Here is a 25,392-nt window from a genome sequence, read left to right on the forward strand (position 1 = left end):
GCCAAAAACAAAAGAGAATGAAGTAGCAGAAAGAGCCAAAAAGAATTGGTAACAAGCTAACGCCTCCACCTTCAACTGACCCACAAATGCTACGGCCTCAACTCTTCCTGGGTGATTTTTAATTTTTGCTTTTTTTTTTGCGTTTTTTTTGTCTTTGGTGGGGTAGGTCGTCGGTTGGCTCTCTTTGCCATTCTTCACCTGTCTTTGTCTCGCTTCCACCGGTGCGATATGGATCCACCTTAATACCGTTTATCAGAAACCCATCGCCTTTTATTTTGCAAATTGTTTTTGTTTTTTTTTTACTTTTTGTCTTTGTTTTTGTTATTGTTTTTGTTTTTGCTTTTGCGGCAATCATTTGTTTTGTGTTGCCTTTTGTTTTGATCGCTGATTTTACAGTGGTATTGATTATTCAAAATTATTATAAATTATTATATAATAGATAAAAATGCAAAATTAATGAAAATTTAATTTAAAATTAATTATTTATCTATTTTTCAAAGTCAAATGCTTGGAATATGAAAATATTTTAAATGATTAATAATTAATATTAAAGTTTATAAATATTATAAATAAAAGTAAAATATATTTTAATGAAAAATTAAGTGGAATATGTATAATTCTTAATTTATACCTCACCCAGTTTTAATACTCACCCATTTAACTCGTCCCACTGTACTCAGTTATGGATATTTGATTCTGCTGTGGCCGGCCAGAGGTCATCTGGCCAGAGAGTGGTCCATAGAAATGCAAAATGCGATCTGTTGCGGGCGATCGCCGGCTCTAAGGCTAATGATGGCCCACATACCATACCATAATCCATCCATACCATGCCGCGCCGCATCATTATCGCGCCGTCAGCTCGGCCAAGCACGTCTCGTATTCAAGCCCTTGCTCGGACCACGCCTCCTCCTCGCCCACACACCTCTAGATCTGTAATCGCCATAATATATATTCTCTATATGTCTGTCGTCCTGAGCAGGTGGGCGCCATGAGGGAACCGCTGGTGGTGCTGCTGCTACTGTGGCTCGGATTCCGGATTCCGCCCAGTTCCGGATCGGCAGTGCTCATCTCCGACATGACCATGACCGTAATGGTGGAGCTCTCGTCGCGGCATCCCTTCTGCAAAATGCACACGGATCGGTAAGTGGACCTATTCCATTCAAAGGCTATAACTACTTACGTTTTGGCTTTCAGGGGCGACATCCAGCGCATGTTGCTGCAGTCGGATCCGCGCCGCATCCGCCAGGTGCCGCGGGAGTCGGTGATGGAACTGGAGGAGGTCTGCCGCCGTCAGGGATCGTACGGCCATGAGTTCCGCGGCGGCCTGGGCTTCATCTATCCGGGAACGAAGTGGTGTGGTCCCGGCACAGCAGCCACTAGCTATGACGACCTGGGAGCCCATGCCCGCGAGGATCGGTGTTGCAGGGAGCACGACATGTGCCCGGATGTCCTCAATGTGGGCGAGTGCCGGCGCGGGCTCTGCAACCGTGGCACCTTCACGCGGAGTCACTGCGACTGTGACGCCCGGTTCCGGCGGTGCCTGCAGGCGGCCAACACGGAGACGGCCAATACGCTGGGCGCCATTTTCTACAATGTGGTGCAGGTGACCTGCTTCCAGGAGCGGAGCCCCTGCTCGGCCCATCAGAGGTTCGAGGACTTCTACTATCGCACCGATCACTGTCCGGCCGAGTTCCGGCAGGCGGATCTCTATGTACCGCCGCACAGCGACAATCTGATAGCCAAAATCCTGTCCAGCCATCCGCAGGGTCGTGCCCTGGCCGCGGCCGCACCCGGCCTCCTGCCGGCCAAGGCCACCGCCCGCCGATGGGGCGTCAAGCTGGCCAGTGTCGGTCTGGCTGCCGTCAACATACTCCGGGAGGTGGTGCAGCGGCCCCGGTTGCTGTGGGATAGCCTCCATGCGCCGGTTAGCCGGGAACTGCCGCCGGAGCAGGGCTATCGCTACCAGCGACCGAGGTCGGGGCAGGGCTCCTACGGATACCAGGGCTATCAGGGTTACGACTATCGCTGGAGCTAGAAAGGCGGCAGCCGTGAGACGCCACAAGACTGTTCCCAATAGTAGTATTAGTAGTGCTTAGTCCCTAGATCGTAGTCCTGCATGTGTGATGATTGCCATAGCTGTTCTGCATGTTGTTGAGTCTTTTTTTTTTTTAAAGAAATCAAAATATTAATAAATTCCCATGAGATACCTCGATTTTAAAGAGCATGTCCTTGATTTTGCAAACCAGAGCCGGCTACAACCAGACGGAGCAGGAGGAGATCTGCGCCCAGTGGCAGTACCAGCCCTCGGAGAAGTACGTGCCCAGCCAGCCGCGCACATCCTCGTAAGGGGATTAACCACCACGATGACGACCTGGAACACTGGACATGTGACTCGAAAACCATATAGCTTCTCATAAACCTGATCACGAACTCGGAGAACTACGAAATGTATATATTTTCATATATTTAAAGCATACAAAACAGATCTATATATATATACTATATATATACAAACGAATAAATATATATATTTACCAAGATCGGAGCAGGAAAGTGGTTATTTATTTTGAGGTTATCTGTGCTTTGGCAGGGTTGCCTAGTCTTCATCACCATAACCGTAGTGGTGCAACTGCCCTTTGCTTTTTGAGGTTATCTGTGCTTTGGCAGGGTTGCCTACTCCACGAGTACTCCAATGTTGGCTACTCTACCCTACTCTAAAGGATTACCACCTTCTCCAACACACACTTCGGGTCAAGTGTCACATTTCTCCGTCATTCTGAGTCAGCACTTTAGAGGAAAACGACCTAAAAATCTTGCACGACAGAACCCTTCCGAGTTAGAAGAGAAAATAAACCGGAATCATGTTTCCCAACACCCAGACGCCCCCTAATCTCTTGTCGGACTTCCTCCCTCCGGAAACCGAGGCGAAGAAGGAAGCTCGCAAGCTCCGCGAGGACGCCGCCAAGGTGAGCTTTATGCAATGGATTGGGGATATTCAGACCGAAATCTATGGCGATCCGCCCATAGTAGCAGACATGGAGGACTGGGACGACACCAGTAAGCTGGACCGCGAGATGTACGCCATGGTGCTCTACATGAAGAAGGTGGAGGCCAAGCAGGCGGCGGCCAAGAAGGAGGCGGCCAAGCAGGAGGAGGCCAAGAAGATGGACCAAGACATGGAAGAGATGCCGGAGCCCGTCAATGGCATCATCCACTTGCACAACTTCCCCTACATTGTGGATCCGGATTACTTTCGTCCCCGCAAGGTCTATCGCTGCCCGAAAACCTCCGAAGATGAATCGAATAAACGGAACTTCTTGACTTAATTTTCTGATTTTTTACTGACTGGGGGGAGATACTTTGGGGATATACCCCCCTGGGGTATACTCTGGTTTCTGCAAAACGGCCCAAAAGTAGGCACTCCAAAGAGACTCCAAGAGGCTTTTACTTCAGACATGCCACATGCCTGGCTTTATTTTGGATTCTATTTTTAAATACATATTACAGTAGATACTCTATAAAGTTACCCGCCCAGTGAAGCATTCGACTATCATTGTACTTTTGTGGGTTCTCTGCGAACTTTATAAATTATTTATAAAAAATCTTCCCTTTTACAAGTTTCCTCTGCGGTTTCTGGTTGTGTGTCATAATGTTTTAAATTAAAAAAAAAGATAACTTTAGTTTTAAAAAAAAGAAATGAAAAGTTAGCTGTTTAGTTAGTGTTTGTAGTGGTTTCTGGTGAGGATTAAGGACTAATTTTGAATTCCAATGGTATCTTTAGGCACGCAGGGCCACAAACTGTTGGAACACCTCCAGTATGTGGGTGTCCAGGTCGGAGGTGAAGAGCAGCGTCTCCAGGGTGCTGCTATACTTCTGGACCTGCTCGTGGTGCTGCACAGGATGCGGAGAGTTAGTGGGATTAGTTTCTAGGAGGTCTACGTGGTCTTACCATCAGAAAGACTTGCTGCAGGCGTCCGATTGTCCAGCGATACCAGTCCGTGTCCGGATCACGACCGTCGGTGTCGGAGCGGAGCAGGTGCTCGGATAGGATCATAATGAAGCGCTGGAAGACGATCAGGAACAGGCGCTTCTGGTTGACATTGGCGGCCTCCAGCTTCTCCTCCATGCGCTCCACGACCTAAACAGACGGGGATTGGATTAAAGATTCCCTAAGAAGTAATAGAAAGACGAACCTCCTCGGAGGGCTTGTCGGCATGGGTGATGGGCTTCTTCCGCTTGTGGGGAGTATCATCGTCCGAGTCGCTGGACGAGGAGTCGGCCTTCGAGAGCTTGTCCTTGGCCTCGCTCAGCTCAGTATCTGAAACGGGGGGGCAGGTTAGAAAAGAATCTCAAAGCCTTAAGAGCCAACACTCACTAAGCTTAATCACATGCTTGTTCATCTTCTTGATGGTCAGGTGGAGGATCTCCCAGAGGTACATCTTGGTGAACTCGCCGGTCATCTCCTTGGAGAAGATCCACGTGGCCACCGCCGAGCAGTCGACTATCTGCAGCTTGAGCAGCTTGTCGATCAGGACGACCATCATCTGCTGGTGGGTGGACCACAGCTCGAAGATGTTGTGGAGTATGCAGATCTGGGCCTCCTCCGTCTCGGCCAGGGCCCTGAACACAGAATGGAACTTGGAGATGGCGGCAAAGCTGTGCGAGAAGGACTTGGAGCCCAGGTTGAGCAGCGTCTGGACAAAGACGTCGATCTTTAAGGCATTGAAGCTGCCGTCGGACATCTCCTCGCCGCTGTACCCGCTGCTGGGTATCTCCTTCAGGATGTTGACCACCTCCTCGGGCAGGCACTTCTGCCGGATGGCCACCACCAGTTGATGGGCCACCGTGGTTCCGGGCAGGTTGGCTGCAATAACAACAACGAAAACAAAAAGGGGGAAACGATTTAGATAATTCGGTGGATTGCAACCTCGATTGCTTCCAGTTAGGTGACACTTTCGTTGCAATTCGCATTTCATTGCTTCTGTTATGGCGCGGTGAGTGGCGTGGAACGAAGCGGCACCTCCACTGGTGTGGTGCGCGACTAATGACTCTCCCCTCCAGCCACTCCTCCTGGCTCCAGGCCAGAGGCCTGGGCTAATTATGCGGCCTATTGGCAAGTCAATGTATTGGCAAATAGGGAGTTTACTTAGTGGCCAGTTCTCGGTGGGAGACGGCTTCTGCCAGCCACCCAGCCAGCCAGCCAGCTCCAACCTTTGGCTTCCAACACAATGTCAATGGTCTGGGAGTCGTTTCCATGTGTCAAGATCATGTGAGCCGACGACTTTGGCAGAGTTCTCACATTAATAATAAGCCACCTCTAGCCCCCCTCCGATAGATCTTTTCACGCCACTCTGGTTTCCAGCTCTAATTGGGCATGTCCCTCCCCGGAGACGGAGACGGGAAAGAAAGGGAAAGTACTCCACACTCTTCTCGGCGGGGTTCAATGCTATCCGAGGTCATCTGATCTCAGATCTGGGCCGGAAGCCACAAGAGAGAACCCCGGGCAAGGTGAAATCGCCTATTTGGAACGATGTAGAATCTACAAGGGCCTCCTACGTGGGGGCGGGGGCATCGCCTCCACCCAACCGAGCCATCAAAATATATCTCAATGGAAATCTGAGCTAGAGCCACTATTTGGGCCCAAATGAAATCGAAAATCAAGAAGCATATAAAGTCATGGGGGTTTCGCTTCCAAAATGAGGCTTCTGAATACCCTATGGGGTCTCCCCCTAAGGGGGATAACTATCTCTCCAGTATAGAGACTAGGATTTGGTAGAAATACTTGTAGAATGGTAGAATACTATTATTAAATATCTCTATAAAATATTTTTAAAAATATAATATTCTCTCAAGAACCTAGATCTTTAAGAACTATAATCTTTTATACTATATTCTTGGAAAAAAGTAGTACTATTAGTTATAGTCTTTATAAAAGTATAAAGTGGAGATACTTGAAATATTATGCCTCAATGGCTTACAAAATCTTCTCAGAAATATAATCTATAATCTTTCTTCAAGTCTTATATAGAACCCCCAAAAACAGATCTATAGATCTCTAAGAATAACAATCTATAATGCTATAATCTTTCATAAAGAATATTACTTTTTTCAAGATTTAAATTCTAGAATAGAATCTAGAAGATATAGTATCTACATAAACCAAGATCTATAGTACTATAGATACTAATCGTACTTAAGACCTACTAAGACCTATTCAAGACCTATTTTAGACTTATTTCAAGACCTACAAGAACCCCCCATAGATCCACAAAACTCCAACCTCAACCATAGTCTATATAGTAGTCTTTAAAGAAAGAGCATTATTTTCCAAGTCTAGCTGAGATTCGGTGGCGTCGCCCTCCAACCAAAAGTGTTGCATAAACGGTGACTCCGATTCCGACAACTCCGCTGGAGTTTCCTCTGCAAAAACCAAACCAAATCCAAGCAAGAAATCCAAAAAAAAAAAAAACGACGACTGCAGGTTGCGCAAAAAGCAAAACCTCCTCCACTGCCGCTGGCGACGCATCGCTTGGCTGCTCCAACGAAAGCAAGTCTCGGGGCGGGGCGGGGTGGTTGGCAAGCTAGCGAAGCTACTGGAGCCATCCGAGGCCCAAGACTCCCCAGACAGACGTTATTCGCGGTTCCAAGCGCGCGCAACGCATCCGAAAACAATCGCTCGTCGAGATTGGAGATATATTCTTTTTTTTTTTTTTTGGATTTTTGTTCATGTGCGAACCATGCGGATTGTGTTGACCCTTCTGATGGCTACTGTAAGTCCAGAGAAAGCTTATAATCCCAGTGACTGGATCTACGATCTCTGCTCCACAGCTGCCCCTGGGCTGGGCCATTGTGGACGGCGGGCCGGGCAGGGACTTCCTGCTGACCCCCAGGCCAGGACATCAGCTGAGTGGCAAGCGTTTGTTCTACGAGGAGCCCACTTTCCAGGAGCAGGAGGAGCAGGTGACCGCCAAGAAGGCCCAGAGACGACCGTTCTTGGAGCCGCGTCCCTGGGAGCACACCTTGAAGCATGTGACCTATGTGACCCTCTTCACGAATGCCGCCATGGGCGCTGCAGCCGGGAACTTGAGGTGAGACCCCAGCTATGGCTATGGTCAGTTTTCAGGCCCTGTCTTGAAAGTCTTGTCGGATTCTTGAAAGGATTACCTTGAACGCCCTTGAGAATCCTGCAAGAAATATTTTTATTAAATTTGGTTTTTTAAATTTTTGTAGAAACCCTCGTAAGGATCTTACGGATCTTGATTTCCGTATATGTCCCACATCCTTATAAACCCTCTGATAATTTTGGAAACCCCTTATTCCCTTCCAGCCAGCTCCACGACTACCACGAGTTCCTGCAAACGCCCTACATCCCAGCGGAGGAAGACCGTCGTGGCGGGGATCGCTTCGGCGACATCGTCACCCTGGCCAAGGGCTATCTGGAGCAGTTGCCGACTGGACGGAGCAACAGGACGTACCGGTTTTTGGAGGCAGGAGCCAGCACGGCCACCACCAGCAGCGCGAATCCCAACCAGAGACGGGCCCTGTGGCAGGTGCAACGCATCCGGCATAGGGACGGAGAACCGGGACGGCATCACTACCACTACGAGATGAAGTTCAGTGTGACGCCGCTGGAGAACAAGGCGTGGCAGCCGCACCACCGGATGAGCTACATCCAGAAGGAGTCCGACTATCCGGCCAGCTTCGGGCGGCTATCCCATGATCCTGGCTTTGCCCAGAGGCGGCAGGACAGAGACAGGGAACGGGAGAGGGACAGGGAGCGGGAGCAGTCCCAGGCCACATTCGTCCATGGGATATTCCAGCCCCCGCCACTGCCCCCTGGCCCGCCCAAGCTGAACATCGGTGAGTATCTGAAGGGAGCGGCTCCGGTGGAAGGTCCCAAGCTGGAACTGTACCCAGGACTCTTCAACCTGGGCCTGCGACCGACCACCTTTCGTCCAAACTATCCGGGCGTCAAGTTTGGGGCTCACCCGGAACTGGAGAGGTTTCCCAGCCAGGTGAACAACAATGAGTTGATCCACCTGGGTGGAGGACTGGGTGGTGGTCTGGGTGGCGGAGCCTCAGCAGGAATACCAGCAAGACCTTTGCCTTCGGACGTACCAGCCACTTCGGGCGCCGTGACCCACCACTTCCATCATCATTTCTACGTCGCCCCGGCTGGTGGTGACCCGGAGCTGAACTACCATCGCCTGTCCAGCTCATCGCCGCCAGAGCTGACCACTCCGGCGCCCAGCTTCTATCCCAACCATCAAACCGTGCACTTTCCCAGCTCCAGTTCAGCCTCCCTGGAGTCTGGCGAGGACCAGGATCTCCGCACGCCCCAAATATACGGTCAAGCCTCGAAATACCAGACTGCCAAGCTGCCGCCTCTGCTGATCTATGCCGGCGGCGGCAGTTCCAACGAGGAGGAGGGGGAGGGGCTGGCGGATGAGGAGGGCGGCCACCGGCAGTCCTTTGTCCAGAGCGAGCCACTAGAGGAGACCGTCTATCGGTATTCCGAGCCGGATCCCTTGTACGTCAACCAGAACCCCATCGATGTATTGCCAGAGAGGGGGGATCCGCCCCCGGGGGAGAGGAATGGGGAGACGGAAACCCAGCTGGAGGTGGTGGCCACTCCAGAGGCACCTACTACCACCACAACTACTACTACTCCAAGGCCAACCACTACGCCGACTCCTGCCCCCACAGAGGCCACAACCAGTGCAAATCCAAGCAACCCCACCACCAGTAGCTCCAGCTTCGTGTCCACCTCGACCCACTTCAGTCCTCTGCGCAGCATCAGCCGGTACAGAACGACGCCCAGGATAACAGCCGGCATATCCACCACCACCACGACCACATCGACAACGGCGGAGCCGCCGCTGAGCAAGTGGGCCAAGAGGCGCAAGGAGCTGGACAGCAAGGCGAAGAGCAGCTTGCGGCACGAGGCCTTCGTGGCCACCACTGCCTCCACCACGACCACCAGTAGCCCTACCAGCTCTAGTACCAGCACCAGCACCACCACCACCACTCCCAGTCCCAAGCCGAGGGAAGTGGTGGAGGTGCTCACCCAGAAGTCAGTCAGCCGATCGGTGAGCATCAAGGTGGGCGAGAACGGCGAGGAGATCCCCATATTCGTGGACGACGACGAGAACGAGGTGAAGCCCAGTACCAAATAGGAGCCCATATCTATACTCTACATATCGTATTCCCTAGCTGTAAGTCTTGGAAATAAACAGATGTCACTGTGAGCCAGAGTCTTCTGGGGCACTCACCTGCCTCCTCGTTGGCGTACTTGTAGTTGGGCGAGGGCGTCGGGGGAATCAGCTTGAGGTATGTGGTGGGCATCATCTCCGTAATGCGCTGATGATACGAAAGGCTGCGAATTCCAAAAGGATTAAGATGTCTCTTGAATATGTAGGGAGAGGGTAACCTACCGCAGGCACTTCTGGAGAACCTCCTGGATGAACTTGGGACGCGGATGCTCGGCGTCCAACAGCAGGCAGCTGTCCCACTCGTCCCACGACCAGGTGAACTTGAAGTTGCTCAGATGGTAGGAGAACCAGTTGACGAAGCGATCGAAACATGAGGTGTTCATGGAGTCGATGCGCATGAACAGGATCTCGGTGGCCTGGGCCAGCACCTGGGGCAGTGTGGCCGGCTGCAGCTTGCACAGCTCGATCAGGATGGAGCCATAGCAGATGTCCAGGTAGCGGGGTGTGGGCATGTGGAAGAGCTCGGCGAATATCACCTCCACAATGCAGTACTCGAGGGGGATCTTGTGCTTGAAGGGGAAGCTGAGCAGCTGGGCGGCACAGTCCTTGCGCTCGTGGTGGTACGTCTCGATGATGTGATGCAGGTGCTCCTCGATCAGGAAGCGCTCGATCGAATGGGCACCGGGGAGATTCGGCCCATCCGGGCAGTCAGTGTAGTCGAACATGCGATATACCACCCAGGGCATGGGGTACTCGAAGGCATCGTGATGCGATGGCGGCACTATTTGCGGCAGATTGTGCTGCAGTGCCTCGCACAGGATCGAATCGAAGACCAGGTAGGGACGCGGGATGTGCTTCTCGGCCCAGTTGTCCTGGCGCAGCTTGCGGATCTGCGCCCACAAACAGTCCAGATACTCCTCCTGCGGATGCGGTGCATCCGACGACCACACCCGCAGCGCATTGTGGTGCTTCTTGCTGCGCTTATTCAAATACACCTCGATGCGCAGCAGCAGCGACTCCAGGGCCGACTCCTTCTTCTCGTAGAGATCCCGTCCCACCCACGGCAACGTGGACAGGACGGCGAACACAAACCAGTCGCGACGCACCTGCGGCACCGTGTCCTCGTTGGAGACATCGATCATAGTGTCCAGCAGCTGGAGCAAGCTGGTGGCCGAGATCACATGGCAGTTGACCAGATCGGCGAGAAATCTAAGCGAGTAGCGAGCCGCATCCCAGCGGCAAAGCTTCAGTGACTCCTTGAACGTCTTCACCATGTGGTCCACGAACTCGCCGCCGAACTTGTAGTTCTTTGCGTTCAGCAGACCCACCAGGGTGGTGTAAACGGTGCACTTTTCGGGCATACGCACGGCGCAGTCGGACAGAATGCGCAAGATCTTCAGGCGGAAGGTGCCCAGATCGGCCTCCAGCACGGAGACCAATCCCTCCAGATTGGACTCCACCGAGGATGTGCTACGCTCACCGACGCGCAGTATAAGCGACTCCAAACGGTCCTCGATCTCCTGATTTTCGGACACACGACGCCGCTTGTTACGCCGGTGATCTGCAAGAGTAAGAGACGGCACATGTGGTAGTCACCAAGTCACCGGCCCATCCCATCACCACTCACCATAGCCCTCGTCCTCCGTATCGTGCGCCCTCCTGCGACTCATCTCAATGGTTCTTGTCTTCCAATTTCACTTCCAAAAGCTCAACACTCGCTGTCCGTCCTCCAATCACCGGCGCACGCTGTTTGCTTGACGTGCGGCCTCGCCTGGGCGTGTGTGGCTAGTCGAATGGATTCGTTTGGGTGCCCGTGCCGGCTGCAAGTCGCCAGATACGCGTCGTTGGCTAAAACGGATGCTTAAACAAAGTGCCAACTCTTTAATTTCCTTAGCGACAATTTTGCAGCGTTGCGGCGCTTCTTTTCTTTTTCTAGAGATGCGTCGTGCACGATAAGTCGCGAATATCGCGATATGGGCTTCGCTGGTGCAAAATGGCCGATAGCCGGTGTGCCATCTCTAGGTCGATGCGCCATCTCTAGGTCGCTGCACCATCGCCAGTGGCCACCACTTATTTGCAAAAAGATTGCCAAGTAGGATGAGCTTTTTCAATGTCCTGCACAAATCGTGCATCCTGTGCCTTATTTTGGTCTGCCTGGCCGCGGTTGAGGCTATCGAGCCCCTGACCATGGGTGCGGCTGCCATTGGAATTGGAGCCGGACTAACGTACTTTAAGGGACAAACATATTGCCGGTTTTATGAATGCTGCGATGACCGGAGCATACCGGGCAACATACAGGGTGAGTCGATAAACAATATTTCGAATGTGGTGGAACTAAATATAAATGTGACTCCCCGGAATTGATTTAGCTCTGAAAGATTCACTGGAAAGGACTCTCTTTGGCCAGCATATTGTGACCCAGCACATTATACCGGCCCTGACAGCCCATTTCAGTGCGCAAAGTAGATCCCGAAAACCGCTGGTGATGAGCTTCCATGGCCAGCCGGGCACGGGCAAGAACTTCGTGGCCGAGCAGATCGCCAATGCACTGTACCTGGAGGGCTTAAAGTCCGGCTACGTCACCAAGTACCTTGGCCAGGCCGACTTTCCAATGGAAAGCAAGGTTGATTATTACAAAGACCGTATCACTAGAGAGGTGCGTAGGAGTTTGGCGTCCTGCCCACGTTCGCTTTTCATCTTCGACGAGGTGGACAAGATGCCGAGCGGTGTTTTTAACACGCTCACCTCGCTGGTGGACTACAATTTCTTCGATGATGGCACCGACAACACCAAGGCCATATTTATATTTCTGTCAAACACCGCTGGCGCCCACATTGCCGACCATCTGGGCAATCTGATGAAGGGCGGGAAGCTGCGTGAGGACACCCGCCTGAGCGACTTTGAGCCGCTGCTGAAGAAGGCTGCCTTCAACATGGACGGTGGCCTTAAAAAGACTACATTGATCGAGAAACACGTCATCGATCACTACATTCCCTTCCTGCCATTGGAGAAGGCCCATGTGATCAAGTGCCTAGAAGCAGAGTTCGACCGCTGGGATATGCCACCCAGGAAGTCCATTATCGAGGATATACTCGCGACATCGATTAGTTACGATCGGAACCACGGCCTCTTTGCTATCTCTGGGTGTAAGACACTGGAGAAGAAGGTCAGCATGGCTCTTTATTAAACATAACTACTATTTTTTAAAACTTTACTAATAAAGTACGATTTTTGTATTTAATCACAAAAGAGAAACAAAAAGGATAACATAAGGGTCTGAAATTTGTTACCAGGGATTAACCCACTTCATACGCGCATCTTTTCGCAGCAGATCGGTGTCCAGCCGCTTGGGTTGCTCGTCAAACTGGTCGCGGGCCGCCAAACGGACCTCCAGCGGTCCCAGATCCTTGGTAACCAGACATTCGCCGTTCTCCTTCAGCACGGTGTGCCGGACATCCTGCGCTGTGGGCTCTCCATATGGAAATGTAATGGGGGTGACTTTCACCAGGTGCTTGATCTTCCACAGGCGGGCATTATTTTCCGGTATATTCTTAACCACGGTGAAGTCGCTCTGTTTACCATCGAGGCCCAGATCCTTGAGAATGCGCTTCTCCCAGTACGGATTCCCCTTTACGGGCTTGATGCGCTGTACGCGGAATAGCTTAGAGGGCTCTACGGGAGGATCCTGGTGATCAGGTGTCCTATAAAATCAAATATAGACTCAACACTGACTATGTATGCCCGTTTGTAGCTCTCACCTGGGGTAGTAGGTAATACCCTCGAATTTCTGGCCATCCTTGTAGAGGTACTTCTTGTTGTGCTTGCCATAGTTGCGCACCAGCCAGGTGGTGCTGCGGATCGGTTCCAGCAATCGGCTCACGTTCATTTTGTTTTATAAATCCAATTTAATCCAAGAATTGCCGGAAAATCAGTGTCCAGCTGATGAAGTTATGAAATGTGTGTCTTTTGGCAGTGTTGTGAAACATCCATGAAGAATTATCGATAACCAAACGGTTATGCCAACCGCTAATAAAATGGCGCCAAAATTTAAAGTACCATCATTAATGCAGCATCCAGGGGTTGGTTTTGGCCTCTGCCCTCCACCCCAAAATAAGAAAGGGGCGGTCTTTGGAACCACCGCCATTTTGTTATACTCGCCAGTAGCTTCAATTGGTGCTTTCCAACGATTGGCTATAAGTTTCTGGCGGTGGTTGTTCCATATTCCGCTATAAAGGAAGCTGCACCATCCGGACCGGAAGTCAGTGTCAAGTGTAATCTGATAGCGACCAGTCGCCACTGTGAAAGGATACCAAAAAAAAAAATAGTGCAATAAATTGGGATTACTCGGCACCTGCGACTGGTGTAAGTTTGGGGCTTTTTTTTAAGTGTTTAAAATTAAAATATTAAATATATTTAAAGGGTTAAACAAATATTTGTTAGTTGCAAAATTTGTAAAAGTTGTTTATTAAAATATAATACTATTAATTGTATTATACCTTTAATTTTTATATAATCCTCCTTCAGGATTTAGAGACGATCATTTAATAACTCAATAAGAAAAAATATTTAAAACCCGATATTTTTCAAAAATAATACTTATTACTGAAAGTCTTGAGATCTTTTGAGTTTTTCCCCCAAATAGAGTTCCCCATCGAACTACATAAACCCCTAAAACCTTAAGAGGCTGCCACTCGCATTATTAATGGTTCATTTGTGTGGCAAGGGGTGTGGCAGAGTCTGTGTGTGTGCCGCACAACAAGGACATCCAGGACACCCCTTTGGCGGGCCATCGCTATGTTTGCCTTTCCTATTATTTTCATTTATTTTTATTGTTGCTACCCATTGTGCTTAGTGTGTTTATTGTTTATTGTTTGTTCGCAACATATTTTCACACCTACACAAATAGCTGGCAAACAATCGTCACGTTTCTTTGCCTCCGGGACCTTTGACCCCCGCCCCCATACCATTTTGCAGCAAAAACCCCTTAACGAACCCTTCTGTTTCGGCTGGAGGCTGCGGTTAATATTTGATTTTTATTATATATTTATTTAATGGGTTTTGCTTTTCTTATTTTTGGTATTTTTGAAAAGTCACATATCCTTAGTCTCTGGGGTTTTAATTTGTTACCCCTTTTAAGGGTTTGTTTGTTAAGTTTTATAACAGGATGAGATTAAAACAACGATTTTTTAGAATAAAATACTTAAAGAAATGATTCTGATTTACAATTTTTGTATAATTTTTACAGGAACCAGGCAATCAGTCGAAAAATGGTCTACGATATGACCCACATGGCGGCGGGTCCGCCCCAAAGCATCTCCCTGAGCCGCTACTACCTGGCCGAGGAGGACGAAATGGTGGTGGGCGCCAATAATCCCCACCTGATGAGCGAGGACTATGCCGCCAGCACGACCCTCGACATCGATAAGAGGTTCCAGGCTCGAATGGCCTGCGAAACGGCCGCCCAACCGGCTCCGCCGCCACCGCCCACACCTGCTCCCCGACGCCGGACCACGCCTATCGCCCATCTGGATCCCTCGGAGCTGGTCGGGTTGTCGCGGGAGGAACGGCGTCGCCGACGACGAGCCACACTGAAGTATAGAACGGCCCATGCCACGCGGGAGCGGATCCGGGTGGAGGCCTTCAATGTCTCCTTTGCGGAGTTGAGGAAACTGCTGCCCACTTTGCCGCCGGACAAGAAGCTGTCCAAGATCGAGATCCTCAAGCTGGCCATCTGCTATATTGCCTATTTGAATCATGTGCTGGAGACACCCTGAGACAACGCCGGCGGATCCAGCTCCATGTCCAGTTCCATCTCCACCGGATCCGGTTTCGCCACCAGCTGCATCTTTAACGAGGCCAACTTCTTTGCTCCGCCATAGGGTGGACAGGGCCACAGCATATATTATTTTATTCTATTTTTTTTTTTAAATTAAGATTTATGTGTTTTTAAAAAACATTTTTTGAAAAGGGTTTTCCAAGAAAACTTCAAGAGGACTAGTTTTAATGGTTAGACTGTTTTGTATAATTTTTTAAAATGTTTATTTTAATAATTTAATATTTTTGTATGTATTTATTTAACTTTTCTATCAGTATATTTAGTATTAAACATTTTTAAAAAATATTTTTCAAGGTTTTCTTAGAAAACTGCTTAAAAAATGCAAGCTAGAAGATATATTTTTCCTTTATTTTTAATACCAAAAAATTCTATATCTTTTAATTTAAAAGTCTAGTCATTTTTGAATAATTTTATTTATTTATTTTTGTAAAAACAGTAAAAAGATTAAAAAGAAAACCAAACGCCCGAAAAAGTAGGCAACATATTATGTAAAAATATCATTGTTTTTCGAAAGAAGCTAAAAAAAAACAGAAAACTATCAAGAAAACAGATGAAAATAATTAGAAAAGCATTACAGAATATTTCAACAAGTATTTTCAACTAATATTAACCAAACAAATAATTAAGAAAACTTACAAAATTAGTATTTAAAATAACAATTTTTTTTGTAGCCACTAAGACGTGATATTTGTTTATACTCTAACTGTACTCTGTATGTGTGAATGTGTGTGAGTGTCCTCGTATGTGTGTGTGTGTGTGTGTAAGCCAGTCCAATAATAAATATACATAATACATACTCCTGAATCCTGAGTCCTTTTCTCCTGTTGGCAGGGCTCAGCTGCTGGTGCAGACTTTTCCATTTGTCCGAAAGCTTTTCTCGGAAAAACCAGATGCTAACCGCCCTCCCCCTCGAATGCTAAACCACGCCTCTTGCCAGGATGCTCCCCACAAACGAACAGGGTGACCTGCTCTGTCCTGTCAGTTTCTCTTTTTTTAATATTTAAAATTATTCAAAGGCCTCAATAATCAAAATTCGAAATTAAAAAATATATCTGAAACTATGTCCTTGCATTTTAGTGCCCAGCAGGTGAGTGTTTTAAGGACACCCCCTTTTTGGAGGCTGTTTCTCAGACCTATTTCTTTCCTTTTCTATTTATAAAAAAAAAAAAAAAACATTCAAAAGCCACGGCCTAATTTTCGGTAGGAGCAGGGGGCGTGGCAACCCGCGTTGGTACGGATAACACACGGAATATATATACATATCCTATATATATTTAAAGGAAAGGAAGGATTTCCAGCTTGGCCGTAATAACAATAATAACAACAACGTGGCAATGGCAACCAAATCGCAGTTTGTCCCTCTCTCGCTTGGCACCCACCCACCCACACTACCTTGTTCTCTTTTTCTCTCAGGCGCTTGGGATGGGGTGGGAGAGTGTTGGAGCAACTTGCATTCCGTTAGTCTGGGAATAAACAGAAAAACAAAAACAAAAACAAAAACACCGACAGGCGACTAAAGTTTCAATAACGAAGTGGAGCTTGTAATTAAAATAATAATTTACATTTAAATAGTTTAATAATTTTAAAAAATATTTAAATTTAAGCTTAGTTTTTAAAACATTAATATACATATTTTAGATTCGTTAGTGACACTTTTGGTGACCTTGCTATTGGTGGGGCTTTTTGTTTTGTCAGTGATGTACGCATCCCGTTACCGTATCCTAGGGCCGCTCCTCCGCCTCCACCTCCACCTCCGCCCCCGTTTTTCTTCTTGCACATTTGCAAATAGCGACAGTTAAGTTTATTTACTTGGTAACGGTTACTTTGGACCAGGCCCCCAGTGGCCCCCTTTGATTGCCACGCAACTCGCCCTGCTTGGAGCCATTTCCGCCAGTTTGGAGTTATTTCTCCATACCATCTATATGGTTACACACCCAATAGTATCGGAATCGGAAACATAAACGGTGCGGGAAAAGGATTTTCGGATCAAAAAAAATATCCTGAATGCCTTTTCAATTGTCCAATTGGCCAGGACAACGACAGGACAGCTGGTGGGATAGAAAATTGATTATCACATAACGGTAAATCGAACTGGAAATGCATTCGCTGGACAAGGATATCTGGTCAAGGGACAGAGTTCGGCGACAGAGCGTGAAATTAGCTTAAGTGGTTGTCGCCTCGACCAGGACATCCAAGACACTACCAGGACACCAAAAAAAAAAGGCAGGAGGAAAAAAAACCTGGAAAGGACGAGGAGCATCAGTAAGTCCTTGGGCTACAAGTGCAGCAGGAGATGCTACATTGTTTCATAAATACCCTACCCCTGCCATCCTCAAAGCAATCTAATTTCTGATACACTGTGAAAAAAAAGTAATAGTTTTGGACAATTTTTTAAAAAATAATCCAAAGTAAAGTAATCTAAGAAGTTTAAATATTTTTTTAGTGCTTAAAAATCATTTATTTAAATTAAAAATTAACTATACAAGTTTAAAATAGTGAGTAGTACCTATTAATATTTTTTTGAAGTGAAAACAAGAGTGTTAATCTTTAAAAAATAACCCTAAAATAAAGGGATATTAGAGGTTATGAAGAATAGAGATGTGTTTTTAACGTTTCAAAATATCGTAAAAAATTAATTATTTTTGTAGTCCAAAGTTTAGGTAAAACAAGAGTTTTTTTTTTTAGTTTAAGTGAAATCAAGAGTGTTACTTTTTGAAAAATAACCCTAAAATATAGGAATATTAGAGGTTATGAAGACTAGAGATGTGTCTTTAATATTTCAAAATATCGTAAAATATTAAATATTTTTTTAGTTTAAAATAAAAACCTTAAGAAAAGAAGAAATATTTTGTTAGGTGCACTACCTACTCTTGCACGTGTCCTGGTCTAGCTTTTTGACTATCTAATCCTGCGGATGCGGATGTGGATGTGGATACGGATACGGTGGCTAGTGCGGATGGCAGTGCGGATGTGAGGGCACCATGTGATAAATTGCACCCCAGAGGGTTGCCATAAAAATCATCGCTTCCCCGGAGGGGTGACCCGTCCTCAAGAGGGGGAGGCAGCGAGCGGGTGAGAGTATCTATATGCCATTGTATTCCATTCTAGTTGGATATCCATGGAATCCTTGTTAAGGAGCATCTCGAATCGAGTCCAGATGGACCAAGTGTTGTAATCGGCAATTGTTAAACGGCTTGCACTTTTGTTGCTAATTGAGTTTAAAATCAATTTGTATTTTAGCACAAAGCTTGTGTCCTGTCAGGCGGGGGGGAAGGGATTTCTATCTCATCGCACTACAGGATTGTTGTGTAATTGCCGTGTAAATTTAATTACAGTGGCAACCCAGACCCAGCAGCCATTGCGGCATTGTGGCAAGGACACGCGTGGTGTGAACGTGTGCCAGCCCAGCCCACAACCCCCAACCCCGCCTCCCATCCGCAGTACCACCCACTGCAGCCTGGCCACCCCCCACCCCTAGCCCAGCCATCGATCAAGGACCTCAATCAAGTGTTGACAACTCGCAGCCAGGATATCGAGTTACCACCGAGTCCTGTCCTGTTCATTTTCCCATTTCCCCATTTGCATTTCCTAATTGAAAACCGGGAAAGTGGAAAATCGTGGGAAGATTACTTCTATCTGGAATGTTGTGGGTTCTTAAGATGGTACTATATGTTGGGACTAAGGATCTTGGATTTAAGATATATATTTTACAATAAATCAATAGAGAACCAGGGGAACTACTTATTAAAAATAGTAGTTTTATGGAAAACCTTCTATATAATCCTTCCAAAACGAACCCTAGTCTAGTTTTTCAAAACTTTCTTCAGAGAACTCTGGTTTTTGAAACTCCAATCCACTCCAGTGGAAGTCGAAGAGTCCTAATCCCTCCTAGTCCTAGTCCCCAGTATAATATCATAATTCGATTTAAATGTTTTGAAAAATGATTTTTATAAGCCCCGGGATCTGATGATTCCATGCCGGTGGCCTGGTGGAGGTACCTGTTTTTCCTGCTGGCCAAATCCCTCTGATAAATGAGGCCAGGACTCAGGGGCGGTGCCGAGTCCTTTCTGCTATTTTTTAACTTTCGAAAGGCAAACAACACAAACAAGGAATTAAGTGGCATTAGATAAATGCCTTTCTACACATGTTCCGGCGCAGAGATTACGCCGTGTAATTGGCCCTGCCCCGCTGCCCCGCCACCCTCTCTGCCACCCTGTTTCCGGGGTGGATTCCGGATTCCACTTCCAAGAGGGTGTCCTTTTTTTTATCAATTGGATTGTTGTTTGTCCGGGGACCATAAATAAGGGTATTAACCGGAACGAGGACCGAAGGCGCACTTTTTCCTAACAGGTGTCTATCGAGTCCGGGCTTAAGTCCTCCACTGCCGTCTCCACTTCCCGCTTGATTCCTGGCCTTCTGTCTACTTGCAGTTCGAGGACCGTTTCCGGGGTCGGCGCCTCAGCAACTGGGAGTACCCGCGCTTCGCCCCACCGCGTCCCCGCACTATACGGGCCAAGGTCAAGATCCTAGCCGGCCAGGACGGCCACCTACTGCCCGGCGTTAGGAGGTAACTACCGCATCCTTAATTATATATAGTTTTTAATGGCAGTGTCCTGTTCCAGGGAGGGCAACTCCTTTGGGCATTATCGGGGCACGTACGAGCTGCCACTGAAGATAACCCGGAAGTTCTGCGAGCACTACGATGCCTGCCTGAGCGGACGGTACAAGTTCCGGGACTATCCGCGGGATCTGTGCAGCTGCCAGTGGGAGAACCAGCGGGCACTGGCCTGCGACAAGCGCCGGACGCTCGGCGAGAAGGGCGACCCGCGCTGGGAGCGCCAGCAGTGCCAGACCAAGTGCGAGGGCCTCCACCAGCTGACGCAGCTCTACAACCGGAGTCAGCGCTGTAAACGGGCCAGGTGCAAAGACGAGGTGAGTATCAGCTCCTCCCTGGCATATCCCTTCTCCTCAGCACATCCTGCACATCCTCCATCTCTCCATCCTGCACTGTAGATCGAACGCACTGTCCCCGTGCCGCTCAAGGCCAAGGTGGCCCAAGTATCGACCGACCAGAGACGCCGCCGGAAGCGGACCATCACCGCCTTCCCCAAGCCCCGGGCCACCCTGTACGCCAATGAGTCGGTCGCCTCCTATGACCAGCGCACCCACAAGTCCGACAAGGACAAGATCCCCGCCGTAGTTGCTCCGGCCTCGGGCAAGTCCAAAGAGAAGGAGAAGGGCAGGTCCAAGGACTCCAAGTCATCCACCAGAAGCGACAAGGATAAGACCAAGACCACCAAGAAATCCTCCAAAACACGGCACACCTGAACAACAAATACATTATTTTAATAAAAATATTTGGCACTTGTCCGCTTAAGAGAGGTCCTATGTCCGCTTAAGAGAGGGAGGAGGTACTTTAGCCCCTTATAGGCCCCCTATAGGAGGTTCCTATGCAAAGATCCTTCCAGCTATAACCACCTAGGCCTATGCACCTTCATTTTCATCTCCATCCTTGTTCTGTCCGCTTGCCTGTCCGCTTAAGAGAGGGAGTAGGTCCTTCATCCACTCGAGAACGATTTAAACCACATCCCATCTCATCTTCATCATCATTTCCATCTCCATCTCCATCCATGTAACAAGTGAACCCGTAATCGAAAGGGAAACCCAAACCCAACCATGTCTCAAGCAGGAGTTGCGGATCTGAGCTACACCCCCGGCGACCTGATCGAGCCCCAGTACCGTCTGCCCTCGCACCAGCTCCTCCTCGACCAGAAGCACTCGGATCCGGCGGACAGCCTGCCCCTGAGTCGCCTCACCTTGGACCATCGGGACACGCAGCCGATCAAGTACCGGGAGCCGCTGGGATCTGCGGCCGGACGACAGTTTCCGGCCCTGGCAGAGGCCCAGAACCGATACACGGATCATTTGGAGCGCAGCAGTGTGGTCAGCTTCGATCCCGGCAAGGACCTCATCTCCCTGCCGACCGTCAAGTTCGAGAAGTACGACGCGGGGAACTCGGATCCGGACCTGATCAGGAAGATGCCGCTGCACTCGATCACCGAGAAGCCGAACGAGCGGTGTCCGTCGCCGGTGGTGCCGGCCTACGCCAACTTCGAGCTGGCCAAGAGGATGCACCAGGACAACCTGGACCACCAGCCGCTGCCGGACTGTGTGGCCGATCTGGCCTTCCGGCGGGCCCAGATCTCCGGCGGACATGCCGGCCTCTCGCTGGAAATCGATCCGATCGCCACCGGCGTTGGCGTGAAGACCCACAACGCCGGCCCGACGCACTGCACCAAGATGAAGGTGTTCCGGCCCAAGACGGGCGGCGGCATTGTGCCCAAGGCGATCGGTGGGGGGGATCCCTTCCGGGGCGTGGGCTCGGCGCCGGCCAAGAAAATGGGTCCCATGGATCTGGCCATCTGCTGGGACTTCAAGCCCGCCAATCCCGCCGACGAGCCGCGTCTGGCCCGGCACATCGACGGCTCCAACGACTCCGCCGGACCGGCGGTCTTCACGTGCGTGAAAACGCCTCGAGAGGATCAGGGCGCCATGGACTTGGGCCGCTCGGCGGGCGTCTTCACCAGCACCCTGGGCGAGGCGGACTTCTTCGACAAGGACATACTCCGGAAGCGAACGGACTTCGGGGGAGCTCGTCTGGACCGGGAGGATCCCTGTGCCTGCGACTACTCCCCGCCGGCCAGGCAACGAGCTCGCAGCGTCTCCCGGGACTCCAGTGCCTCCCACTGCCGTCGACCCGGAGGCCTGGGTTCCGGAGCAGGCGGGGCGGCTGGCGGGGTCAGCTTTGGGAATCTCACGGAGCTCCCCGGGCGGGGGATGCCTGATAGACTGGCCAAGCAATACCAATCCTCGCCCCTGCTGGGCGACAAAGCCTACCAGGCACTGCGGGAGAAATACCTGGGACCGGAATCTGGACAGGATTGTCCGGCCATGGACTGCCGCAACTCGGGAGGACCTCCTTGCAAGAGGGACACCCTACTCCGGCGACCGGCACGTCGTCTCTGCCACAAGGTGGCGCCGGCTCCGTCACGTTGCTGTCCAGGACCGACGTTTCCCGGCCATGGACACGGCCACGGGCACGGACACGGTCATTGTCTAACCAGCAAGGCAGCCTTCCGGGCCGGAGTGCCCAAGCACAATGCCAGCGGGGACTTTGTGGGCGTGGATGCCGACTGCGGCGGCGGCATCGGCGGCTCCCGGGTGCTGGTAGTGCCCCGCCCCCGCCAGCCGTACTCCAAGAAGAACTACGACATCGACACCCTGGTGCCGCCATTCCGTAGCCAGGCGGGCGGAGCCGGCCAGGGCGGCTATCCGGAGCACTGGCGACTGGCGAGCGTCTACCAGCACGCCTACAAGCCGCTCGACCAGCGCCGGAGACCGCTCCTCCAAACGGTCTATAAGTAGAGGTATGTTTCTCCCTGAAGGAAATCCTTGCAGGAATCTTAAGGACATGGTTTAAGGACTAAAAAAAATCGTAAAAATAAAAAATTACTTTTTTTAAATTAAGATATTTAATTTAAACAAGAAAGGAAAGCTAACTTCGGGCGGAGCCGAAGAGATATACCCTTGCGGTTGAGATTGGATTCTTATCGCAAATGTCGCATATAGTACCCCGATCCGATAGAATTTCATTATAAAAGTATATATAGGATATAGTCGACCGATCCTTATGCAATTTGGTAGGTCGGAGTCCAAAATAGGAACATCCAATTTCTTATTTTCCCCTGAAAATGGGGTTTTCCCCTATAGGGCCCACGGCGATGGCTATATCTTCCTCAATTCTCATCCGATTCTCAAGCGGAGTACCTAAAACGATTTCTATATCGATTCTCCACCATTCTGCATCAAAATCCTGAGACAAAATATTTTTTCGATTTTTTGTCCATTTTTCCTGATGGATGCCCTGAAAATGGGGTTTTTCCCTATAGGGCCCATGGCGATGGCTATATCTTCTTCAATTCTCATCCGATTCTCAAGCGGAGTACCTTAAACGATTTCTATATCGATTCTCCACCATTCTGCATCAAAATCCTGAGACAAAATATTTTTTCGATTTTTTGTCCATTTTTCCTGATGGATGCCCTGAAAATGGGGTTTTCCCCTTTAGGGCCCACGGCGATGGCTATATCTTCCTCAATTCTCATCCGATTCTCAAGCGGAGTACCTTAAACGATTTCTATATCGATTCTGCACCATTCTGCATCAAAATCCTGAGACAAAATATTTTTTAGATTTTTTGTCCATTTTTCCTGATGGATGCCCTGAAAATGGGGTTTTCCCCTATAGGACCCACGGCGATGGCTATATCTTCCTCAATTCTCATCCGATTCTTAAGCGGAGTGTTTTAAACGATTTCTGGATCGATTCTCCACCATTCTGCATCAAAATCCTGAGACAAAATATTTTTTAGATTTTTTGTCCATTTTTCCTGATGGATGCCCTGAAAATGGGGTTTTCCCCTATAGGGGCCACTGCGATGGCTATATCTTCCTCAATTCTCATCCGATTCTCAAGCGGAGTATCTTAAACGATTTCTATATCGATTCTGCACCATTCTGCATCAAAATCCTGAGACAAAATATTTTTTAGATTTTTTGTCCATTTTTCCTGATGGATGCCCTGAAAATGGGGTTTTCCCCTATAGGGCCCACGGCGATGGCTATATCTTCCTCAATTCTCATCCGATTCTCAAGCGGAGTATCTTAAACGATTTCTGGATCGATTCTCCAACATTCTGCATCAAAATCCTGAGACAAAATATTTTTTCGATTTTTTGTCCATTTTTCCTGATGGATGCCCTGAAAATGGGGTTTTCCCCTATAGGGCCCACGGCGATGGCTATATCTTCCTCAATTCTCATCCGATTCTCAAGCGGAGTGTTTTAAACGATTTCTATATCGATTCTGCACCATTCTGCATCAAAATCCTGAGATAAAATATTTTTTAGATTTTTTGTCCATTTTTCCTGATGGATGCCCTGAAAATGGGGTTTTCCCCTATAGGGCCCACGGCGATGGCTATATCTTCCTCAATTCTCATCCGATTCTCAAGCGGAGTATCTTAAACGATTTCTGGATCGATTCTCCAACATTCTGCATCAAAATCCTGAGACAAAATATTTTTTCGATTTTTTGTCCATTTTTCCTGATGGATGCCCTGAAAATGGGGTTTTCCCCTATACGGCCCACGGCGATGGCTATATCTTCCTTAATTCTCATCCGATTCTCAAGCGGAGTATCTTAAACGATTTCTATATCGATTCTGCACCATTCTGCATCAAAATCCTGAGACAAAATATTTTTTCGATTTTTTGTCCATTTTTCCTGATGGATGCCCTGAAAATGGGGTTTTCCCCTATAGGGCCCACGGCGATGGCTATATCTTCCTTAATTCTCATCCGATTCTCAAGCGGAGTATCTTAAACGATTTCTGGATCGATTCTGCACCATTCTGCATCAAAATCCTGAGACAAAATATTTTTTCGATTTTTTGTCCATTTTTCCTGATGGATGCCCTGAAAATGGGGTTTTCCCCTATAGGGCCCACGGCGATGGCTATATCTTCCTCAATTCTCATCCGATTCTCAAGCGGAGTATCTTAAACGATTTCTGGATCGATTCTCCACCATTCTGCATCAAAATCCTGAGACAAAATATTTTTTCGATTTTTTGTCCATTTTTCCTGATGGATGCCCTGAAAATGGGGTTTTCCCCTATAGGGCCCACGGCGATGGCTATATCTTCCTCAATTCTCATCCGATTCTCAAGCGGAGTATCTTAAACGATTTCTATATCGATTCTGCACCATTCTGCATCAAAATCCTGAGACAAAATATTTTTTCGATTTTTTGTCCATTTTTCCTGATGGATGCCCTGAAAATGGGGTTTTCCCCTATAGGGCCCACGGCGATGGCTATATCTTCCTCAATTCTCATCCGATTCTCAAGCGGAGTATCTTAAACGATTTCTGGATCGATTCTGCACCATTCTGCATCAAAATCCTGAGACAAAATATTTTTTCGATTTTTTGTCCATTTTTCCTGATGGATGCCCTGAAAATGGGGTTTTCCCCTATAGGGCCCACGGCGATGGCTATATCTTCCTCAATTCTCATCCGATTCTCAAGCGGAGTATCTTAAACGATTTCTATATCGATTCTGCACCATTCTGCATCAAAATCCTGAGACAAAATATTTTTTCGATTTTTTGTCCATTTTTCCTGATGGATGCCCTGAAAATGGGGTTTTCCCCTATAGGGCCCACGGCGATGGCTATATCTTCCTTAATTCTCATCCGATTCTCAAGCGGAGTATCTTAAACGATT

General features: G+C 48.8%; 8 protein-coding genes across 9 annotated transcripts; 6 read left to right on the forward strand and 2 right to left on the reverse strand.

Annotated features, from left to right (window-relative positions):
• Positions 1 to 988: 988 nt before the first annotated feature.
• Positions 989 to 2,540, forward strand: LOC108121177 (acidic phospholipase A2 PA4). Of its 2 annotated transcripts, XM_043209724.2 has the most exons (3): positions 989 to 1,140; positions 1,195 to 1,647; positions 2,247 to 2,540. In XM_043209724.2, exons 1-3 carry the CDS (start codon positions 989 to 991, stop codon positions 2,344 to 2,346), a joined length of 705 nt encoding a protein of 234 aa, XP_043065659.1. In that variant the 3' UTR covers positions 2,347 to 2,540. The 2 variants fall into 2 exon arrangements, with proteins under 2 accessions (XP_043065659.1, XP_043065658.1); XM_043209723.2 differs by lacking the exon at positions 2,247 to 2,540 and having other exon boundaries at positions 1,195 to 2,057.
• Positions 2,541 to 3,553: 1,013 nt separating this feature from the next.
• On the reverse strand, positions 3,554 to 11,161 carry Cbp80 (Nuclear cap-binding protein subunit 1). The gene is made up of 7 exons (XM_017235124.2): positions 10,840 to 11,161; positions 9,435 to 10,773; positions 9,273 to 9,376; positions 4,376 to 4,864; positions 4,194 to 4,318; positions 3,950 to 4,138; positions 3,554 to 3,891 (listed from the first exon to the last, which is right to left on the reverse strand). Exons 1-7 carry the CDS (start codon positions 10,880 to 10,882, stop codon positions 3,778 to 3,780), a joined length of 2,403 nt encoding a protein of 800 aa, XP_017090613.1. The 5' UTR covers positions 10,883 to 11,161; the 3' UTR covers positions 3,554 to 3,777.
• Positions 6,738 to 9,176, forward strand: LOC108121175 (cyclin-T). The gene is made up of 3 exons (XM_017235125.3): positions 6,738 to 6,770; positions 6,829 to 7,088; positions 7,328 to 9,176. Exons 1-3 carry the CDS (start codon positions 6,738 to 6,740, stop codon positions 9,174 to 9,176), a joined length of 2,142 nt encoding a protein of 713 aa, XP_017090614.2.
• A 107-nt stretch (positions 11,162 to 11,268) lies between the features above and the next one.
• Torsin (torsin family member) lies at positions 11,269 to 12,453 on the forward strand. Its single transcript, XM_017235127.3, has 2 exons — positions 11,269 to 11,511; positions 11,582 to 12,453. Exons 1-2 carry the CDS (start codon positions 11,310 to 11,312, stop codon positions 12,397 to 12,399), a joined length of 1,020 nt encoding a protein of 339 aa, XP_017090616.2. The 5' UTR covers positions 11,269 to 11,309; the 3' UTR covers positions 12,400 to 12,453.
• On the reverse strand, positions 12,392 to 13,181 carry mRpL30 (mitochondrial ribosomal protein L30). The gene is made up of 2 exons (XM_017235131.3): positions 12,971 to 13,181; positions 12,392 to 12,913 (listed from the first exon to the last, which is right to left on the reverse strand). Exons 1-2 carry the CDS (start codon positions 13,096 to 13,098, stop codon positions 12,499 to 12,501), a joined length of 543 nt encoding a protein of 180 aa, XP_017090620.2. The 5' UTR covers positions 13,099 to 13,181; the 3' UTR covers positions 12,392 to 12,498.
• A 315-nt stretch (positions 13,182 to 13,496) lies between these two features.
• On the forward strand, positions 13,497 to 15,200 carry HLH4C (Helix loop helix protein 4C). Its single transcript, XM_017235092.3, has 2 exons — positions 13,497 to 13,574; positions 14,458 to 15,200. Exon 2 carries the CDS (start codon positions 14,480 to 14,482, stop codon positions 14,984 to 14,986), a length of 507 nt encoding a protein of 168 aa, XP_017090581.1. The 5' UTR covers positions 13,497 to 13,574; positions 14,458 to 14,479; the 3' UTR covers positions 14,987 to 15,200.
• Positions 15,201 to 15,987: 787 nt separating this feature from the next.
• Positions 15,988 to 20,429, forward strand: LOC108121211 (protein Flattop homolog). Its single transcript, XM_017235179.3, has 4 exons — positions 15,988 to 16,135; positions 19,479 to 19,615; positions 19,671 to 19,980; positions 20,062 to 20,429. The coding sequence occupies exons 1-4, from the start codon at positions 16,109 to 16,111 to the stop codon at positions 20,374 to 20,376; spliced, it is 789 nt and encodes a 262-aa protein (XP_017090668.2). The 5' UTR covers positions 15,988 to 16,108; the 3' UTR covers positions 20,377 to 20,429.
• Positions 19,866 to 22,524, forward strand: LOC108121210 (uncharacterized). The gene is made up of 2 exons (XM_017235178.3): positions 19,866 to 19,980; positions 20,689 to 22,524. Exon 2 carries the CDS (start codon positions 20,725 to 20,727, stop codon positions 22,471 to 22,473), a length of 1,749 nt encoding a protein of 582 aa, XP_017090667.2. The 5' UTR covers positions 19,866 to 19,980; positions 20,689 to 20,724; the 3' UTR covers positions 22,474 to 22,524.
• Positions 22,525 to 25,392: the final 2,868 nt, after the last annotated feature.

The sequence above is a fragment of the Drosophila bipectinata genome, chromosome XL, assembly GCF_030179905.1.
Source record: "Drosophila bipectinata strain 14024-0381.07 chromosome XL, DbipHiC1v2, whole genome shotgun sequence".
NCBI lineage: Eukaryota > Metazoa > Arthropoda > Insecta > Diptera > Drosophilidae > Drosophila > Drosophila bipectinata.

Bases quoted from the DNA above. Each gene is read 5' to 3' on its own strand.
- LOC108121177 (XM_043209723.2), top strand. From the start codon at position 989: ATGAGGGAACCGCTGGTGGTGCTGCTGCTACTGTGGCTCGGATTCCGG. The intron at 1,141-1,194 runs GTAAGTGGACCT...TTTGGCTTTCAG, and splicing joins TGCAAAATGCACACGGATCG to GGGCGACATCCAGCGCATGT.
- LOC108121175 (XM_017235125.3), top strand. From the start codon at position 6,738: ATGCGGATTGTGTTGACCCTTCTGATGGCTACT. The intron at 6,771-6,828 runs GTAAGTCCAGAG...TCTGCTCCACAG, and splicing joins TGACCCTTCTGATGGCTACT to CTGCCCCTGGGCTGGGCCAT. The intron at 7,089-7,327 runs GTGAGACCCCAG...ATTCCCTTCCAG, and splicing joins GCTGCAGCCGGGAACTTGAG to CCAGCTCCACGACTACCACG.
- Cbp80 (XM_017235124.2), bottom strand. From the start codon at position 10,882: ATGAGTCGCAGGAGGGCGCACGATACGGAGGACGAGGGCTATG. The intron at 4,319-4,375 runs GTGAGTGTTGGC...CCCCCGTTTCAG, and splicing joins CAAGCATGTGATTAAGCTTA to ATACTGAGCTGAGCGAGGCC. The intron at 4,139-4,193 runs GTTCGTCTTTCT...CCGTCTGTTTAG, and splicing joins CCGACAAGCCCTCCGAGGAG to GTCGTGGAGCGCATGGAGGA.
- Torsin (XM_017235127.3), top strand. From the start codon at position 11,310: ATGAGCTTTTTCAATGTCCTGCACAAATCGTGCATCCTGTGCCTTATT. The intron at 11,512-11,581 runs GTGAGTCGATAA...GAATTGATTTAG, and splicing joins CATACCGGGCAACATACAGG to CTCTGAAAGATTCACTGGAA.
- mRpL30 (XM_017235131.3), bottom strand. From the start codon at position 13,098: ATGAACGTGAGCCGATTGCTGGAACCGATCCGCAGCACCACCTGGCTG. The intron at 12,914-12,970 runs GTGAGAGCTACA...TTGATTTTATAG, and splicing joins GGTATTACCTACTACCCCAG to GACACCTGATCACCAGGATC.
- HLH4C (XM_017235092.3), top strand. From the start codon at position 14,480: ATGGTCTACGATATGACCCACATGGCGGCGGGTCCGCCCCAAAGCATC.
- LOC108121211 (XM_017235179.3), top strand. From the start codon at position 16,109: ATGTCCTTGCATTTTAGTGCCCAGCAG. The intron at 16,136-19,478 runs GTGAGTGTTTTA...GTCTACTTGCAG, and splicing joins TGCATTTTAGTGCCCAGCAG to TTCGAGGACCGTTTCCGGGG. The intron at 19,981-20,061 runs GTGAGTATCAGC...CCTGCACTGTAG, and splicing joins GGGCCAGGTGCAAAGACGAG to ATCGAACGCACTGTCCCCGT.
- LOC108121210 (XM_017235178.3), top strand. From the start codon at position 20,725: ATGTCTCAAGCAGGAGTTGCGGATCTGAGCTACACCCCCGGCGACCTG.